Below are 19757 nucleotides of genomic sequence, written 5' to 3'. Positions count from 1 at the left end.
ACCGTTACACAGGACCATACCGAATGTAAAAAGGTCTCTATTTCCAAAAACATTTATCCCGATAATTAGAATTTAGTCCATTCAATTTATATGGAGTATAATATAATTGATGAAGAAAATTACATTGAACACTTTGATAGCTAGCATTAACTGTATTCGTAACACTCTCTTGATTGAGCTGCTTTATAATTTTTAAATTTCCATCTTAATTTTTCAAGACCAATTCTTGACATTTTACCTTTCCAAATAAATTCTCATATCTTTCTTTCTTCTTTGGCTTGGCTTCGCGGACGAAGATTAATGGATGGGTAATGTCCACGTCAGCTGTGGGCTCGTTTGTGGCTGACAAGTCCGATGCGGGACAGGCAGACATAGTTGCAGCGGTTGCAAGGGAAAATTGGTTGGTTGGGGTTGGATGTTGGGTTTTTCCTCCTTTGTCTTTTGTCAGTGAGGTGGGCTCTGCGGTCTTCTTCAAAGGAGGTTGCTGCCCGCCGAACTGTGAAGCGCCAAGATGCACGGTTTGAGGCGATATCAGCCCACTGGTTAATGTGGCAGGCACCAAGAGATTTCTTTAGGCAGTCCTTGTACCTCTTCTTTGGTGCACCTCTGTCTCGGTGGCCAGTGGCGAGCTCGCCATACAACACGATCTTGGGAATTTTCATATAATTTTATTCAAACACAGAAAGAATTCTTCTGGCACACAAATGGGTAATGATTGAAATAAATATTGTATTCTTGGAAAAATATTCATCTTAATACAATTCACTTGTCTTATTAACATTATTGGTAAATCTCTCCATCTTCTCAGATCTTCTTTTATCTTTTTTAACCTGAATAAATGATTTATATTTCTGTCAATTTTTATTCCAAAATATTTAATAGTTTATTTTTGCCACTTAAAGTTTGTCAATCTCTTACATTGTGAATAATCCATATCAACCATAGGCATCACCTCAATTTTATCAACATTAACTTTATAACCCAATACTAATCCATATTCTATGTATCTCATATTCAATGATATTTCTCATCTTGTTAAATATACTATAACATCATCCGCAAACAAACTAATTTTATGCTCTTTATTACCTATCTCAAATCCCTTAATGTCTTTATCACTTTGAATTATTTCTGCCAAAGGCTTTATTGCTGATGCAAATAAAAAGGGTGACAATGGACAACCTTGTCTAGATGACCTTTCTCACTAAAAGGTTTTGCTATTTGTCTATTTGTAACCACTTTTGCTTTTGGCTGATCATTATAATGCTTTTATCCAATTTACAAAAGTTTTTGGAATTCCAAATATATTCAGTACTTTAAACAAAAAATTCCATTCCAATCTATCAAATGCTTTCTCTGCATCTAACCCAACTGCTACTGCTAGTATCTTTCTATTTTGTGCTACATTTATCAAAGTTAAGAATTTAACTGTATTATCTGCTGCTCTTTTATTTTTAATGAAACCAGTTTGATCCACATTTATTAGATTTTGGTAAAAATTTAGCTAACTGATTAGCTCACAAATTTGATACAATTTTACAATCCGTATTTGGTAGTGATATAGGTCTATATGAAGAAGGTTGAAGACAATCTTTCCCTTTCTTCGGAATTATTGTTATTAACAAGATTTTGAAAGATTCTGGTAGATCATGTACCTCTTTCATTTGGTCTAATACACCCATTACATGTACTAATACAGGTACTAATAATTCCTTAAATTCTTTATAAAATTCTGGTGGGAAACCATCTTCACCTGTTTTATTATTCTGTAATAACATTAAAGTCTCATAAACTTCTATTTCAGAAAAAAACTATTAGATAATTCTAATTTTTCATCTTCTCCTAACATAGGCAATTTAACTTGTCGCAAATATTCTTCCATTTTATTATCATCTTTTAAAAATTGTGATTGATAATGTTTTGTATAAAATTACTTAAAATTATAATTTATTTCTTGTGTTTTGTAAGTAATTTGATGAGTACTTTTCTTAGTAGCAATCATTGTTCTAGAAACTTGCCCTGCTTTTAATTGCCATGTTAATACTTTATGAGCTCTTTCATCTAGTTCATAATATTTTTGTCATGACCTCATTATATCTCTCTCCATTCTGCAAGTTTGTATTATATTAAATCTTAATTTCTTTTGATTCTAACAATATTCTTGTCTCATTTTTTGCACTTGTATTTTCTTCTCTAATTTCATTTATTATTTTTCCAACTGATTCACCTCTTTCATATATTCCTTCTTTACTTTTGAAGTATAACTTATTATTTGATCTCTTAGATATGCCTTCATAGAATCCCATATTATAAACTTACTCATTACTGAATCATTGTTAGTTTCAAGAAAAAAATGATCTTTTGTCTCTTAAAGTCACAAAATTCTTTTTTCTTCAGCAATATTGTATTTAATCTCCACCTATAACTTATCTTTTGTTCTTCCTCTAATAAAATTGACAAAATAAAAGGTGAATGATCAGATAGAACTCACGCTTTTTCACTCTAAATTTTATTTGAGCAGAAATAAAAAACCTTTCTCTTCATGCCAAAAAGAATAATTTCTTTCATTTGTGTGAATTCTTCTCCATATTCTCCTCTAAAGCAGGCATTTGAATACATTGTGATGGGGTGGAGTAAATTGAACCGGGAAGCAAGCAATAAGATCGGAGTGTCAGGAACTAGCTGGTGAAATAGATAACACAAAAATAATAACATCAATCAGTTATTATGTGTATATGTAGCCGGTCAAGCACTGTCAGTGGGTATTAAATCATCGTATTCATTCCCTTCTCAGAGGAAAACCACCTCATCTCGGGAATCATTTGTAAGATGAGTGTTTCCTTCCTTAGATCCAAAGACTAAACCTACACGTAAAACTAAATGTGTGGTCTCACAAAAAAAAAATTCCAGACACTGATGATGTGGCTTGTAAATCTGAACCTCTCATTCCCACTTCAGTTATCGTAGACGAAAAGCATATTTATGAAATTCTCCTTTGTAACACGGTAATGAATGGAATACATACGTCTCTTTTCTTCTTTATATTTAAGAGAATCTTTATGCACAACTTTCCACCATCCTGACCAATGTTCAATTCCAACATGGTCCACAGACTGGACTTACTCTATGGTTCAAGGTTACTGGAAAGACGGAGCACAAGAAAGGTCGTGTAACAAGGGTGATCATGGGGCCCCCGGGGGAGTTTAAATCAACATGTAGGTTGGGGAAACCAGTATCAATGGAGTGGAGGGCAAATTCAGGAAACATTGACGGATTATTTTAAATGTCCAGCCCCTCTGCACGGCAAAATGTGCGTCGGGCTCTGAACACACTCGCGAGGTGAATTACAGATAGGTTCCTTCCTCTTCTGTGTATTTAGATTTAGGACAGGTTGGGGCGCGTTATCGACTGTCTGGTTTTTAGACTGCAGGCAGGTAACTGCAAAAATCCAGGAACTTTCCCGCGGCACCGGCAGTCTAAAAAGCAATTTTGAGTCACCGCGATTTATCCGGTAGGGTATATCGTTACCAGAAAAATCCGCTCCTTCACGTCCATCCACCGGGGCTGATGCACTCAGGTACGCCCAGTGTGAAGGACCACGCGACGGTACTCATGCTCATTCCCCCCACGCCGGCATTGCAGTCTAAACACCACCAAGTCGGGAGCGCTGCGGTTCCGCACGCCGCCCGCTGCAGGTTCGGCGCGGGCAGTTGCTGCGGAAACCACGGACGCTTTCCAGGGCGACCACCTTTGTGAGCGGGAGGGCAGTCACTTCTCTCCCCCCCCCCCCCCCGACAGCAACAACGGGAGTCGTAGGGGATGGGGGAGTTTGCTTGACGTCTGCTGTAAGAGGTTTAAAATAAAAAAAACATGAATCGCATTCTGCACCATTCAAAATGTTGACTCATTTGTAATAAACTTGCTTCACTATGAAAGATGACAATTCCTTGCCACTGTTTTTCTCTCCCCGCACATGCTGCCCGATCTGCTGAGTATTTGCAGCAAACCCTTCTAAGTCTGGAATTGGCAACCATCGTCTTCAAACTATTTCTTGAGGCTGTCCCGCTTTGCTGTCCGTGGTGTAACTCGAGGACAAACTACTCTGTTCCCGGGTGTCGTGAGTGGATATTTAATCAACATGTCTAAAACTGTGAGATAGCTCGACAAGGAAAGACCCTTTTCCCTTTAAGTGGGGATAGGAATGACTGGATTGATAAAAGTTCCGCAAGATGGGTGAGGAACGGAACTTAAACGTCTTCCTGGTGGAGACACTATCCCCAGATGTGGTAGATTTAGCCCAGTTGTACTGATCGTGTCCACCACTTTCTTATAGAGACGCCAAAGCAAGACTGTACTGGCTTACTTTCACATTTTTATAGGGACGTTGAGATGGGGGGGGGAGCTGAAACCTGGCAAGGGTTCAGAAGTTTCTACTGGGGGTTTCCCCACAATCTTGTACTTCCATGATTACCAGTACGGCTATAGTTTTTTTTTAATTCAAGTTTTAATTTCCTACATTTAATTCCCCAGCCCTATCAGGTCCGTCCTTTCTCTGGCTCCAGGCTGTCAACGTGGTTAACACTCCCCAGTCCACTGTCGTCTGAAATGACCCAGGGTCACAGTATCCCATTCAGATCGGGGGCGATTCGTGCTGGGCGGCAAATTGCAGTCCTGTCAACCAAAGTAACCTTATTCTCAATGCCACTCAAAACGTGACGAGGGAGGGGCAAAGCTTCGGACTCCTTGTTTCCTACTTGTAATAAGAATCCTCAGGGTGCAACCAAAATATTAAAGGGAAAAAGAGAAGGGAATATATTTTTTCTAATCTTTAAATCTGAGATAGATCTATTGGTATCACTCATTAATACTATGTCAAAACCAGTTTGTGTTAACGTTGACGTCAACTGTTTTATTGAATAATTTCAGTTTGTGTTTGTTACACCCCCAGCGTGCTTGCGTTTGTTGTAAAGTGGGTCCCACATTGCCAGGGTGATGAACTTCCCTCAACACTGGGCCAGTGGAAGCGGAGGCGGTGACAGGCAGCTTTCATACAAGTTACCTTGTTTTCTAAGAGAAGAAGAAAAAAGAGAATCCACGAATTAGACACGTAACGATTATAAATCCCATGTTAATCAGTCCCTTCTTTCCCCTCCAGGCTCGGTCACTTTCAAGCCTTCGCCCTTCTGCGGCCAACCTCATTCATGGTTGGGGGGCCATCTCGTCCAAACGCGACCATGCCCGGAGAGTCGGGGAAAACTGATATGGAGCGGATCGGCCTCTTCCAGGAGATGCCCTATGTCACCGTTCAAGATCCCTATCTAAATGGAATGCCAAGTAAGCTGCGTCTTAGTCATCCACCTTGTTTTCTTACTGGGAACAAACTGCTGGCAAGTCACATTTCACTCATTACTGCATTGCAAAGGAAAATTGTCATAAATCACTGAAGTGGGGATGAGAAGTTCTAATGTATTGTATAAGTTCATGTGAACATACAAATTAATAATGAGTAGACAACTCAGCCTTTAAGGTGTTCTGCTAGTCAATAAAATCATGGCTAATCTGATTGTATCCAGTTCCTACTTACCCAGCTAATCTTTCACCCTCTTGTTTAACAAGCATCCAGCTATCCTTGCCTTAAAAATATTCAGATCACCTTTATTTTTAAAGTCCTACCTTCTCCAATAAGATGAAGTATCCTTTTCACATCCACCTTGTCAATATTCCTCAGAATCAATGCACATTCTTCTCCGTTCAAACGAGTTATTCATGCGAAAAGTTACAGTTTTGACTTTAAATCTCAATCTCAATCCTGCCATGATGACATGATCCTGCCATGATCCAACTATTTGTTGGATGCATTCAAAAATGAATTTGTGTTAAGTACTTTGACATATTTCATTGATGAACTTGAACTTGTGGCTATTGAATGATCTTACTGTATGTCTTCTACTTTAAGAACCCTTCAATGAGTCTGCTTATAAAGGCAAGCAAATATTGTTAGAAGGCTCTAAATCAAAATGTGCCACACAGGCAGGATACTTTGATTCTGAATTTATGAGGATCTTCGAAAATGAAAGCTATTCTGATAGGATTAAGTTAAGAAGACAAGAGAGATTGAAGGCAGCTGCAAAGAACCTTGGTGGAGTTTTTATTCCGAGTCAAGGTGACAAAAAGCCGTAAGTTTTCAATGATCAATGTGTTACTTTTTCATGTCGTTATATAGAATTTACAGCAAAGAAACAGGTTGATCAACCCAATGGGTTTACACTGTAACTTATCATCCACAATAGATATTTGCTAGGGCTTCTGTTTTTTTCACATGCGCACTTCCATCTTTATCTCTGCTGCCAACTTTATTTTCTCTCCCGCTCCCCCTCAATCTCTCTCTCTCTCTCTCTTATTCTATGTGTCTATAATTCTATGCCTCAGCACCGTGATTGGCCTAAATCCAAAACCATGATACATACCTGATACGTATGGTCAAAAGTGGGTGTGGCAACCAGACTGGACCATGCAGTGGGCAACATGTTGCCCATGATCACTGCTAACTCCTGAATTAATAACCAACGTAACTGTACCACTCCAATTACATACCATACAGAAGCAGGAACTGATTTCCCTTGTCTGATTTGTCTTTCTTTAATCAGATGTAATGATAACATTCCAACTTTTCCATCTGAGATTGGATAATGACACATATCAAAGTCACAACTTTCTCGATCAGTATGGCTGGGTTCTTCATTTCTGCTTAATTATTTGCCGAGGTGTTTGAAGAGCTGACATAAACTTGTGGTGAACATTAGTTCCTTGAGATAGGGAGGAGACTAGTTTACCAATTCAGTTTTTTCAGGGTAAATATTGCAGATCAGATATTGCATAAAATTAATTCATTAAGATCAATGGCTGAAATAAATAATAGGCACTTTTTTCAGATTCCCTAGCAACTAAATCAAGGGTCAGGAAATTACCACCAGAAGTTTCTGTATTATTTCATTTTTTCTGTATCAGTTGTGTGACAGATTATGTTATATTTTATATTATGTATAGATATGCTTTAAAGGAGATAATTTGTGGGGTTTTTAGTTAGGTCACACACAGATACAAACACTTCAAAACAGATCTAATTTAAAATGCTAGACCTCTGTTCAAGTCAGACAGTCCAGGCTCCGAGTGCCTTGGCAAAAACTTTGAAGAATTCCTGTAAGGACTTCACAGGTGTTAAATGGACATGCTGTGGAGTAATGGATTATTGTTTTGGAAAGCAAAATATGAACAGACTCGAAGATTAGTACTGGAGTCTGTCTGAATGCAATTTAGGAGGGTCATGTGGTTTTCCAAGCAGAGAGAGTAAAACAGGCTTTTCTCTAAGAGAGAGAGAATTGAGTTCTACAATTCTACAGTTCAGCAGCAACAGCTGGGACTGGAACAGGACAAGCTGGCAAGCTTCTTTGAAACCCCATTTTGAAGATGGGTTGTGAGTTTTTAGTTCAGCCTGGTCAACACCCTTGTGGTCCATACAAGAGGAGATGGTTGGCTGTATAAATTTTCACTTGAAATAAGGGAAACAAAAAGGAACTCTGTGGTGACCTGAAAGAAAGAGGTTATCATCTGGAAAACCCTGATTGGGCAAGTTTCTTCAGCAAGAAACTGAGGTGACTGATTGGAAAGGAATCAGTTTGTCTCCAACGAGCAACAAATCTCTCTCTGAAAACTGACAAGAACCTTCCTGAGTGGTAACCATTTACCTTTCAAGCACTAAAGCCTGGTGAAGATTCATCAGTGTTAAATTCCGTGCACAGTATAAGAATTGCCTGATACCAGTGAACTCGAAGGAGTGAGAAATGAGATTGGACTGCGAATCAAAGAACATTTTTGAACTTACACACACATTACATACACGTGCACTTAAAATTAGAAGAGGGTTATGTCAGGTTAAGTTAATAGTAGTAAAGTTAAAGTTTGATTCTGTTTTTATGCTTAAAGAAAATTAAAAGTAATTTTTGTTTAAGTAACCATTTTTCTTGGTGAATTTCTATTGCTGCTGGGCTTTGGGGTCCTCTGGGCCCATAACAGTAGTAGTTTTTGGAAAGTGACGCTCTTGTAACTGTTTTTCTACTGTCTTCTGATACTTTTGTTATTGTATGAAGTTTTTACATGTTCCTTTGACTTTATTTAGTTGTGGATTGGGCACTTACTATGGAACAATCGGTGGTTCTTTCAAAGCATTCAGCAGGTTGGCACGTCCAAAGCCACCATTTGTACCAGAAAATAAAAACTTTTACACCAGTCCTGGGAAAAAAGGAACTGGCTATGGGTGAGATAATATTTCATAATAATTAAAATGTAACTGTTGTAATTTCTGAAACTAATTGTCTTGCCTGTTGACCTGCATTTAGCAGTTTCCATTTACAAAACTGTCCTCCCTCCTACTCATTAATGCTTGTTCCTGTCCACTAGACATAGACTTATGCTGTTTTAAATGTCCACAGTGAAGATCATTGGGCTGTGGAAGGTGGAGAGAAAAATCAGAGCTAAGTTATTAATCGGCGCAGCTTTCGTTCCTTTATTTAGGAAAGGGTATAAAGGGCACTGGAGGCAGTTTAATAGTGTCATGAGACTAATTACGATGTTGTCCTATTGTGAATAGCTATCATGAAGTAAAAACAAAGAAATGCTGGAGGAACTCAGTAGCTCTCACAGTGTCCTTAGGGGGTAAAGATATATTACTGATGTTTTGGACCTGCGCCCTTCTTCAAGGAATGGGAAAAAGCAGGCAGGTGCCTGGTGGGGGGAGGAGTACAGACCAACAGACAACAGATGATAATTGGATATAGAGAAGAGGCCAGGAGAAACGTCAATAATATATCTTTACCTCCCATGGATGCTGCAAGACCCCCCAAGTTCTTCCAGCCTTTCTGTACCTTTACTACAATCACAGTGCCTGCAGACTTTTATATTTCACAGGGTGATAGAATTATGATTAATCTTTAGTTATAAAATATATATTTCTTAGTAAATTTAGTTTTTGGGTGGACAGGAACACACACAGTTACTACCAACCCTTATATACAGAGAGAGAAAACCATTTTGAAAGTTGAAATGTCTGTACCACCATTGTTGGTAAAAGCTGTGTAACCATGCCATGGAATTAGAAGAATGGTTCATTAGAAACTGAACTCAAGAAGGACTGCTGATCAAACAACAGACCATCTGTTTGATTACTCATGTTTTTACAATTGAAATTAAGACAATAGTGTGCCCAATCTGTTCAAATAAGCGAATTCTTGATTCAGTGACCTGCGCAGACAGTCTGGAGACCATTGGCTCATGATTCATACTAATGGAGAAGTCATTTACCATCCTGTAGGTAACATAGGATTGAAGCAGTTGCTTGACCATCCTGTAAGTAATAGGGTTGAAATACAATAACCAGAACAGTATTGTTACATGTTATTCATGGACAAAGGAGAGCACAGAGTAAGTGGCTTTCAAAAGAGAATGACCACTTCTGACTGTCTCTTTCAGAGAGAGAGGGCTGTCCTGCTATGTTCATTTCTACATGGCACTTTGAAAGATCAAGGAATTGAGAGCAAAAGGGAATTAACATAAAAGAGAAGATTGATCCTGGGGCAGATCAAGCATAATCTCATTGAATGGAGGAGCAGGCTTGAGGATTACTTTCTAAAATTCTTAATTTGTAGCTTGCCTTTGTGATTTCAATATGATGGCATTGTTCAGCAGATTTTTATTGAATGGTGACCAAGAAAGGTGACCCCGGCCATTTATCACTGTCAAGGAAGCCGAGGAGGATTGTAAGAGTCTCATTGTCACTGGCGCTGCTAGTTGGGCTGCTTCAGTGTGGGAGACCCGAGCTCACTCCTGATCTCTAGAGCAGTGTGTGCGTGGAATTTGGACGTTCTCCCTGCTCCAGAGGAACATACCCTCAACATCATAAACATATGTAGGTTGCTATTGCTTATCGTTTATTATCAAGGTACAGAGATAAACATTGCAAAAAGTCACCACGCCATTTTATATTTAAAAATTCACTCAAAACATCATGGTAAAAACAAAATAATAATACTAATGAATTGTAAAACTATGATAGGTTAATTGGCTATTATAAATTGTGTTTAGTGTGGAGGTGAGTTACAGAATTTATATTAGGAAGAATTAAAAAAAAGATTAATGTAGGATTAGTGTAAGTGGGTATTTAATTGTTAGTGTGGACATGATGGGCCAAAGAGCCTTTTCCCAAGCTGTATCCCTCTATGATTCCTTGACAACTCTGAGTAATAAGTAAACTTGTTTGATTAATAATGCTTATTTACAATTGTCGAAAAGCAAAATTCTAATTGACTGAAGTAGGATTATTATTTTGAAATATGTCCGCAGGTTTGCCCATCTTACCATTGGAGAATCATATGGCCACTCTCCAGATCCCTATACAGTAAAAAGTACAAAGGTACTATTTACTACAACTGTATTAGAATTATTTATGTACGTTGATAAAACTCTACAATTTAAAAGGCTTACTTGTGATTTCACTTGTATAGTGATCAAAGGAAGCTACATTAATATTTGCATATTGTATTATAAAAAAACTTTATCACATTAATAACTGATGGCATTAGAGAAGGTAAAAGGGATGAGAATTTTACCAGGGAAGGAGAAATTTAATTACAAGGAGAGATTTGCTCATTTGGGGCTGTTTTATTCAGAGATCTAGATATTGTAATTTTAAAAAAATATTTGGAAGAGAAATCTATAACTTGTGGGCTTATCTTTAAGGCAAATGTGGAAGTATTACAGTTGAAAATATTTTTCCCTCACTGGGAGTGATGAAGATCTTGAACACACTGCCAATCACATAAAGGAGGATAAAACCCTAATTAAAAAAGAAATTTAATAATTAGCACCATACAAGGCCTAGATGAAGGAAACACGATTTGGCTGAATACATTTTTACAACTGACATGAGTATCATGGGCTGAATCACCTTCTGAGCCACAAATTTGTGTTTCACCACCGGACACCTCCTGCTAATTCTAAATGACTTATAATCAAAAAGTCCAAGATTAAAAGATCATTTGAGTCGCCATGATGGTCTTAACCTGTTGGGTGTCTACATGAAGTTGGCATGTTCTCCCTGTAGGATAAAATAAAACAAAGTAAAAACACAATGTTGGAGAAACTCAGCGGATCAGTGTATTTTATAAAGCAAAGATAATGTTTTGGGCTTGAGCCCTTCATCAACCATGGATGTTGGCTTTGTAACATTGATGATGTATCTATCTTTGCTACATCAAGTACACTGTTTAACCAGCTGAATTTCTCCGGCATTTTGTTTCTACTTCAACCATGGTAAGATATAGGAGCAGAAGAAGGCCATTTGGCCCATCGAGTCCACTCTGCCATTCCAACAGGAGCTGATCTATTCTCCCACTCAGTCCCACTCCCCGGCCTTCTCCCCATAACCTTTGATACCCTGACTATTCAGATATGGCCACACTCCAGATCCCTATACAGTAAAAAGTACAATTTACTACAACTGTATCAGAATTATTTATGTACGTCTCTGGCTTAAATACAAACAATGATTTAGCCTTCACAGCCACTTCGTAGTCATAAATTCCATATAGGATCATCACTCTCTGCTAAAGAAATTCCTTCACACATCTATTTTAAATGGGTCCCTTCAATCCTGAAAGTGTGCCCTCTTGACTTAGAGTCCCCTATCATGTGAAATGATTTTGCCACAGTGACTCTGTCCAGGCCTTTCAATATTATTCCTTGATACATAATTCCTTGAAATTGTCATCACAGGTATATAGGGCCGTAAAGAGAGCTTTTGGCATATTGGCCTACAGAAATAAAAGCATTGAGTACAGGAGTTGGGATGATAGGGTGAAGTTTTGTAAGAGTGGTGAGTCCAAGTTTGGTGAATTTTTAGTGGCCTACCTATAGGAAAGATTCCAATAAGATTGTAAGAGAGCAAAGAAAATTTGTAAGGATATTGCCAAGACATGAGAAGCTGAGTTATTGGGAAAGGTTGAATTGGTTAGAATTTTATTCCCAAGACCATTGCAGAATAAGGAGAAATTTTATAGAGGTATAAAAGCAGGCTTTTTCCACTAAGGTTGGGATAGACAAGAATTAGACAATATGAGTTAAGGTGAAAATTGAAATGTTTTAAAAGGAACATTATGGGAACATCTTCACTCAGAGGGTGGTGAGAATGTGGAATGAGTTGGCCACAGAAGTAATGGATGTGGGTTTGATTTCCACACATGGAAGAAGTTTGGATAGGTACGTAGATGAGAGGGGACAGAAGGCTATTTGGTTGATTCCAGGTGCCTGTACCCGACAGAGCCACAGTATCTTGTCAGCCTTGCCCTTCACTCTAACGGGAATTCTACCTATCTTACTTTTAAAAAGTCTGATACTTGCCAGACATCCCTTTGTCAGCTAACAGTTTCTCCAAATTAACCTTTGCAAGTTCCTCTCTAATGCTGACAAAAGTAAGCTTGCCCCAATTTAGCACTTGCTAGTGATCCAGTCAAATCTTTTTCCATATCTATTTTAAAATAAATAGGATTATGGTCACTGATCCCAAACTGCTCCCCTACTGATATCAGCCATTTTCCCAGCCTCATTCTCCATTGTTAATTGCCCTTCATTCATCCGATTTTTTGATCGGGGAAAATATGGCGGTCCTGTTCATGCTGCTGTAATGGCAGTGCTGCCACTGGTATGGACCCAGGAGAATAAGGAGTCGAGATACAGCACTGTTCAGCAGGATCCATCCTCTTGGTCCTAATGTCAATGGCTCCATAAAGGCTTTAAATGACCTATTAAAGGAACTGACAGAGATTTTAATTAAAATCCTTTAACTGCGGGTTCTGAGTCCAAGATGGTAGCACCTGTGCTGTGTAGCGGCCACAAAGGGGTTGAAAACTCTGAGGGGGCAGTGGACTGGTGCAGGGCACAGAAATGGGGAGAACACTTCCCACTGAAAAAGAAACTCAAAGGAGATGACTCTACAGGGGTGATTATGGCAGCGGACAAGTGAGGGATTTAGCAGCTGAAGAACCGAGACAGTCTGCAGGCTGCTGGAGATTGGCTCATAGGAACCAGATATTGGAATAGGGAATCAAGTGGGTGTTGAGGGTAAGATGGGCTCCCGAAGGGCCTCGGGCACTGAAGACTTCCTGATCATATCAGAGGTTTGGATCTGGAGCTCAAGTTACCAATAGATTGAAGAGGGGTTTGTGCAGGTGAAGAGGTTGCAGGAGGCTCTGAAGGGACTCCCTTTTACTTACTTTTCTCTTAATGTTAGGGGAACCAGGCAATGTGTAACGTGAATCTCATGACCAGAGGGAGAACAAATGTTTTTATTAGCTTATAACACAGTAGTCTTCAGAAGGGTTCTGGGTTTAGGTGGGAAGCCAGGGTTATGCGAACAGGAGGTGGAACCAGCCATCAGCACAACACACTACCAGTGAATCCCAGTTCACTACACAATGCTAACTGGACTCTTTGATTGCCTTATGGAAGGCAAAAGGAAGTTTATGTAATATTACATTTTCTCTATTATTACATGACAATAAAAGGAACTGTTAGTCTTGAGATTTGTTGCATAAAAATAAATGCAGTTTAGCCTTCCACACACCCTGTGCTGCCTTATCCTGTCAATGTCACTTGCTTGTTTTAATTTCTACTACATTTGGTCCCACCTTTCTGCAAGACTCACTGAAAACCTTCTGAGTAGCTCTAGCAAATCCTCCTGCCAGGATATTAGTCCTCCTCCATTTCAGATGTAACCAGTCCCTCTGGCTGCTTATCCTCCTCTTTGATAATGTTCTGCATTGCTCAGTGACATACTTTGACCAAATTAAATATTAAGCTCCTGACGTGATTTTCTTTTTCAAGTACTAACTGCTTTTAACACTAAACATTCCTCTGTTGCTGGAGGCCAACATTAATTCTTCTGTTCTATTTCCATAAAATACTTTTACAGAAAGATACCTTCCTTGGAGGTCCATTTCGACTGAATCTTTACCCAAAAGACCATTTTGACAATAATCCTTACAGCACAGATAAGATTTTGCCTGCAGTAAAAATTGCACTGCCCGCAAAGAAAACAGAACCTCCATTTAAACCTACCTCTCCTGGAAAGTTGGTAAGTATGGAATTTCACTTGAGTTGCAAGAGCACAAGTGGTCCACAGACTCCACTGGAGCCCATAAAATGATCAAACATAAATATTGAGGTTGTCCAGCGATTTACTTTGGGGGAACCTGCTCTTAGATGCCGTGCCAAGTAAAAAAAAATATTGCCAGTAATATTTTTAACTACTTAAAAAGTTAAAATGTTCTGAGGTCATTTTACACTTTATTAAAAAAAAATTCCCGTGATACTCTAATGGTCAGAGGGTTCCTATCACAAGGACAAACCTGCATTGGGTGTCTCATTTACCAAGTTTACCAACACTATTTGTGTTACAAATGAAAATCGAGGTTGTCAACTTCTCTTGTCAATCTTTTGGACCAGTTTCCCGTGTGCAAACTTGTCAAAGGCCACACTGAAGTCCAAATAGATCATATCAACTGCACCTCCCTCATCAATATCTGTTCTTTCCTCTTGGAAAAAAAAATCAGTCTCCTCCTAACAAAAACAAACCTTTGATTAATCCTTACCTTTCCAAGTATAGATTAATCTTTTTTTCAGTTGCCAATAACTTTTCTACCATGGATGTTAGGCTCAGAGGCCTTTAACTATGTGCTTTATGGAGCAAAAAAATCAAACTACTAGAGGAACTCAGTGGGTCAAGCAACATCAGAACTAGTGGTGGATGTCAGTTTGAAATGCGGGTGATCACTTTGCCTTCACAGGAGCTGTTTGAACCGTTGAATTCCTCCTAACAATTTTTTTTGCAGCTTCTGTAGTCTCTTGTGCCTTTATTATCTTGTTCATCCCTACTTTCCTTTAATGAATAAAGGGTCTACATTTGCTAATCCTGCTTAATTGTTATGCAAACAGCTACGATACAGTTTTATACTTTGTTGTCAGAGGAGTGTTGAATTACACACTTGATAGAGTTTATGAAACTACACATAATTTATTCTTATCAATGAATGGTTAAAACACCTGTGGATACTATTTTTCATATGAAGTCCATGTCACTCAAACTTTCATTGATTCAATCTTAATGGAGTAATCGAATAAATCCTAGAAAGTAATCCAATGAAGATAATGAAAGCAGATGATTTCAAATCACTCAGAATAGAGTTTTAGTCATATACCATGGAAAGTAGCCAATTGGCCCATCATACCCATGTTAATCAGTAGACACCATTCTATTAATCCCTTCCAATACGTACCATAACCTTCTTTGTCTCGGAAAATCAAGCGCTTGTCAAGACATTTCTTAATTGTTGACAGTGACTCCCTTTCCACCTCTCAGACAGTGTATTCCAGGTACTCAACACTCTAGGTGAAAAGGTCCCCCTCCAAACCTCTCTTAAGCTCTTTCCCAAAATGTATGCTCTCTTCATGGCTTGGCTTCACGATTGAAGATTTAGGAAGAGGGAAGTCCATGTCTGCTGCAGGCTTGCTGGTGGCCGATGAAGCCAATGTGGGACAGACATGCCTGGCCGCAGCAGCTGCAAGGGAAATTCTGTTCTCAGTTTGGTGCTGCTAAGTCAGAGTTCTTCCTCTATCTCCTTTTATCTTCAAGGCCAGCCCGGCGTGCGTCCTCGAAGGAGACAGTCTGGTGAATGGTGTTTTGCCAGGAGGGTGGTCACTTCAACGGCTCTGTACACACTGAACTTGGTGCCTTTCTTCAGATGATCTTTTGTACCACCTGCCAAATGCACTGTTTGCTTTTTCCATTCTGTTGTCAGCCTCTTTATCAATCTTGGCATCTGATGAGATGGTGCACCCCAGGTAGCTGAACTGGCGGACTGTCTTCAGCTCAGCCTCACCAATGGTAATGCAGGGAGGGTGGTACTCTTCCTGAGGTGCACGCTAATGGAGAACTTCTGTCTTCTTCAAGCTGACTTCAGTCTAAACGCTCGGCGGCCTTCACAAAACAGGATGTTATACTCTCCAAAGCTGTCTCTGTATAGGCAACAAGGACAGCATCATCAGTGAAGAGTAGCTCTTGAATGAGTTGCTCCAGTGTCCAGGGAAAACAAACCTAGCTTCTGCAGTCTCTCCTCATAACTGAAATACTCTATCCCAGGAAGATCTTGGTGAATTGCCTCTCACTGTCTCCAGTGCTATCATATCTGTCTATGCTTTTGTTTCAGCCTGGTGGTATGAAGGCTGGCACATTTGATGTATATCCAGACTACTTCAGTCATTTGGCCCGGCCTCCAAAGGTGGATCCAAAATCTCATGAACGTTTAATTTTCCGGCCCAACCCCGGACTTTGGAGCAGACCAATTAAAAGCGTCCTCGTGGCAAATGTGAACAGGTAAAAAATGGGGCAATAATTATGGTCAATCATATGTATGTAGGATAGATAATAAGATGTAAATAAAGATTTCTGTTGTCCTTTTGACTCTATACTGATGATGTCACCTCCAAATTTCACTGTTAAGGTATTAGTTGTGGACCTGTGGACCACAGTGCTTCCAAAGCATGAAAAATGTAGTGATTTTAATAGGCAACTCTGTTGAGTAGTGTGGCTGATATGTTCATCTCATGTTAGGCATGAGATGTCAGTCTACTGTCTCCATGTCTGCAATGTCAACATTATGCTGATTTTAAGCTTCTTTACAATATCAGATGGATGCAATGCAAAATGCATTGCTAAAGAGCTGGAAAATCCATCATTTGCAACAGCATTATTGAGGTTAAGGTATCTGCCAAGAAAGGGTTTCTGTCATTTCCAGACCATATCACTTTGTTTTACATTTATTGAAGAAGTACATCAATCACAGTTTGGCGGGCAGCAACCTCCTTTGAAGAAGACCGCAGATCCCACCTCACTGACAAAAGGCAAAGGAGGAAAAACCCAACACCCAACCCCAACCAACCAATTTTCCCTTGCAACCGCTGCAACCGTGCCTGCCTGTCCCGCATCGGACTTGTCAGTCACCAACAAGCCTGCAGCAGACATGGACATACCCCTCCATAAATCTTCATCCCCGAAGCCAAGCCAAAGAAGAAAGAAAAGAACATCAATCCTGGAATATACAGACTGTGTGAGAATATACCTTGGAACTCATAAGATTTAGCAAAAATTATCATGCTAAAATCTTTCCAGCTGTTTTAAGAAATAAATACATCAGTAGACCTTAGGTATCGTCTTGCTTTCTATGATCAATGACCTTCATAGGAATGAGGGCATGTGTACTCATTCAGTTGATCACTGAGATAAGGGATTAAGGTCTGAGAATGAAGCTTTAATTATATAGAAAATGCAGGAATAGATCGGACATTTGTTTGAAACGTGAAGGATTCTTCTCTCAGGCAATTAACTGAGAAAGATCGAATTCTGTTGTACCTTTGGAGCTTTAAGATGTTACAGAAATGAAGATGGTTAATGAAAAGATGAAATATTAATGACTTGGGAGAGCAAAAGTGAGAAAGTTGGAATTGGCAGGTTATCTCCTCCGTTGCAAAGGTCTGGGTAGAACTAATATTTACATCTTTGCTGCTATGATTTATATATAAAGGGATGATAGGCAGAGAGGCAGATAATGTTATAGAGTGACATGTGAATGAGGGAGCCATGTCTTCAGACAGTCATTTAGGATCATCAAATTTAAGGAGAAACTTAGTCATTATAGTTCAAGAAAATAGAAAGGTTAATTTCTCAGCACTGAGGGTTTAAAATGCCATGCCTTGAAATGTTATTCAATATTTACATTGTTTCAATGAAATCTTTACTGAAACATTTTTACTAATTTATTTACAGGGTAGTGAACAACATGAACTACAAGAATATTGATCGTGTAATGGCTTATTAATGACAGGATAAGTACCTTGCACAGTGAAAAGCAACTAACATGCATAGTCCAGCCTGTCCCTGTCCTCTCTCAACCCTAACTAAACAAAATGCATCTCGTAGAAAATAATCACTTCTCAATTCGAGTCAGCTGGTAAAATGCATTTTTTTTAAGCAAAAATATATGTTACTATGGCTAAACAATGTAGAATGACTTAATTTGATAACTTTTGTACCATTTTTATTCATTGAAGTAATGATTTGAACCAGTGCCAAAGTGATTTTATCCATGTTAGAGATTTCTGAAAGCTAACTTCATTGGAGCAAGCACGGAATTTCTTTCTTATGAGGTGATTGCATTATTTGAATATGTGCACATTTCTGTAACTGTTGGCTTGGACAGAAGCAGAAGTCGAATAAAACAGATAGATTAGCCCTTCCAAAGCAGGAACATGTATTTATGTGGAAATCCATGATGCTTCCAGTCAGGTTGGATCTGCCCAAATTCTGGTTGGTTTAAGGGCAAGGGTGGGAAAACATTAAATGCAGCTCACATTACTACCTACGACACACCGTACCTGTCCCATTCCCAAATCCCCATTGTCACCCATATCCAAACATTTAAAAGACATGGTGAGAATTAGACAACTTTTCATGGAAGCTATCCAAACCATAAATACAATCAATCCAATGTAAATAACTGTCCTCTATGGCAATTCAGAAAATATTTTAGGAAATGTTATCTGTCAAATTGACTTTGATTCTACGATTAGAATGATGCATTGATTTTTCTCATGTCAGTCAGGTCAGGTACATCGAGTGAATGTATAGAGATACAGACTTTCTGCCCGAGCTATGAACATTATCCATCTCCGAGATGAGATGAGAGTCATATGCATAAGTACAAGGTACAGATGCACTGAAATTCTTATTTGATGCAGCCACACAACCTCAGGGTTCAACAAACCTCAAAAGTATAAATTAAATTACCCCAAGGTGCCAAGACAGGAAAATAAATAATCAATATTAAAGAATAGATACAAAAATAATGTTCACTCACAGTTGCAGTTAGTGGAAGAAACTGCAGGTGTTCTACTGAAACTCCCAGAGCTTGTATTGGTTTCACACCCTCATGTGTGCCAATACTGTTGGAAAGTGTTGCTCAACTCAAGAACAGAACTGAGTACTTAAAACACTGAATGCTCTTGAAAATTTAAGACAGTACTTCCACTGGAAAACAACTTCGATAGCATTTACCAGCACAACAGAGAGCAGTTCATGTAAATTTGATGCCATATTTTGCCGCTGATTTCTTGTTGGTTCACTTAGCCTCCTTTTGTGACATATGAAACCAGGGAAAATTGATATTCTCCAAGATACTCTGGCACCTCCTCCAAACCCGTGACTTTAGTCACCAAGAAGGTCAAAGGCAGCAGGTGCAACAAACACTACCACCTATACATGAAATTGGCAAAATGGTTAGGTATCTGTTATGAAAGTACGTTACGAACTACTTGTGGTTACCACTATGTATCTAGATGTATGTATATACTGTATGGGCTGGTCCACCCCCTGAACCTGTGACTTCACCCTCCCAGATATATCCCTATAAAGGTTGTTACACCCAAACCCCTCACTCAGTATCTGTCTAAGAACCGGGCCAGTAACATGCAAGCTGTGCTGACACTTAAGGATATTAAAGCCTATTAATCACGATTCTCTGCCTGATTCTGGTTGATTGGTAGTACAATTTAATTACCTTAATTTTAGACCATGAACAAGGTAATACAGGCAAATA

General features: G+C 39.0%; 2 protein-coding genes and 1 long non-coding RNA gene across 4 annotated transcripts in view; 1 reads left to right on the top strand and 2 right to left on the bottom strand.

Moving 5' to 3' along the window:
- Window positions 1-2490: 2490 nt before the first annotated feature.
- On the bottom strand, window positions 2491-3707 carry LOC138744274 (uncharacterized). Its single transcript, XR_011345424.1, has 2 exons — window positions 3529-3707; window positions 2491-2682 (listed from the first exon to the last, which is right to left on the bottom strand). It is a non-coding gene; the product is annotated as an uncharacterized lncRNA (long non-coding RNA).
- A 1175-nt stretch (window positions 3708-4882) lies between these two features.
- The window catches only part of LOC138751366 (putative leucine-rich repeat-containing protein DDB_G0290503), a 73670-nt gene continuing 58795 nt past the window's right edge, over window positions 4883-19757 (bottom strand). The window contains exon 9 of the mRNA XM_069913589.1: window positions 4883-5067. Coding sequence (XP_069769690.1) covers window positions 5056-5067 — 12 coding nt within the window. The 3' untranslated portion in view covers window positions 4883-5055. The remainder of the gene's footprint in view (window positions 5068-19757) is intronic.
- Window positions 4955-18230, top strand: cfap96 (cilia and flagella associated protein 96). 2 transcript variants are annotated; one of them, XM_069939540.1, is made up of 7 exons: window positions 4955-5334; window positions 5957-6176; window positions 8177-8314; window positions 10396-10465; window positions 14021-14182; window positions 16314-16480; window positions 17930-18230. In XM_069939540.1, exons 1-7 carry the CDS (start codon window positions 5202-5204, stop codon window positions 17979-17981), a joined length of 942 nt encoding a protein of 313 aa, XP_069795641.1. In that variant the 5' UTR covers window positions 4955-5201; the 3' UTR covers window positions 17982-18230. The 2 variants fall into 2 exon arrangements, with proteins under 2 accessions (XP_069795641.1, XP_069795644.1); XM_069939543.1 differs by lacking the exon at window positions 14021-14182 and having other exon boundaries at window positions 4956-5334.

Source organism: Narcine bancroftii, chromosome 1 (genome assembly GCF_036971445.1).
Source record: "Narcine bancroftii isolate sNarBan1 chromosome 1, sNarBan1.hap1, whole genome shotgun sequence".
NCBI classification, from domain to species: Eukaryota; Metazoa; Chordata; class Chondrichthyes; order Torpediniformes; family Narcinidae; genus Narcine; species Narcine bancroftii.
The sequence above is the reverse complement of the archived record's forward strand: the minus strand, read 5'-3'. Positions and strand labels throughout refer to the sequence as shown.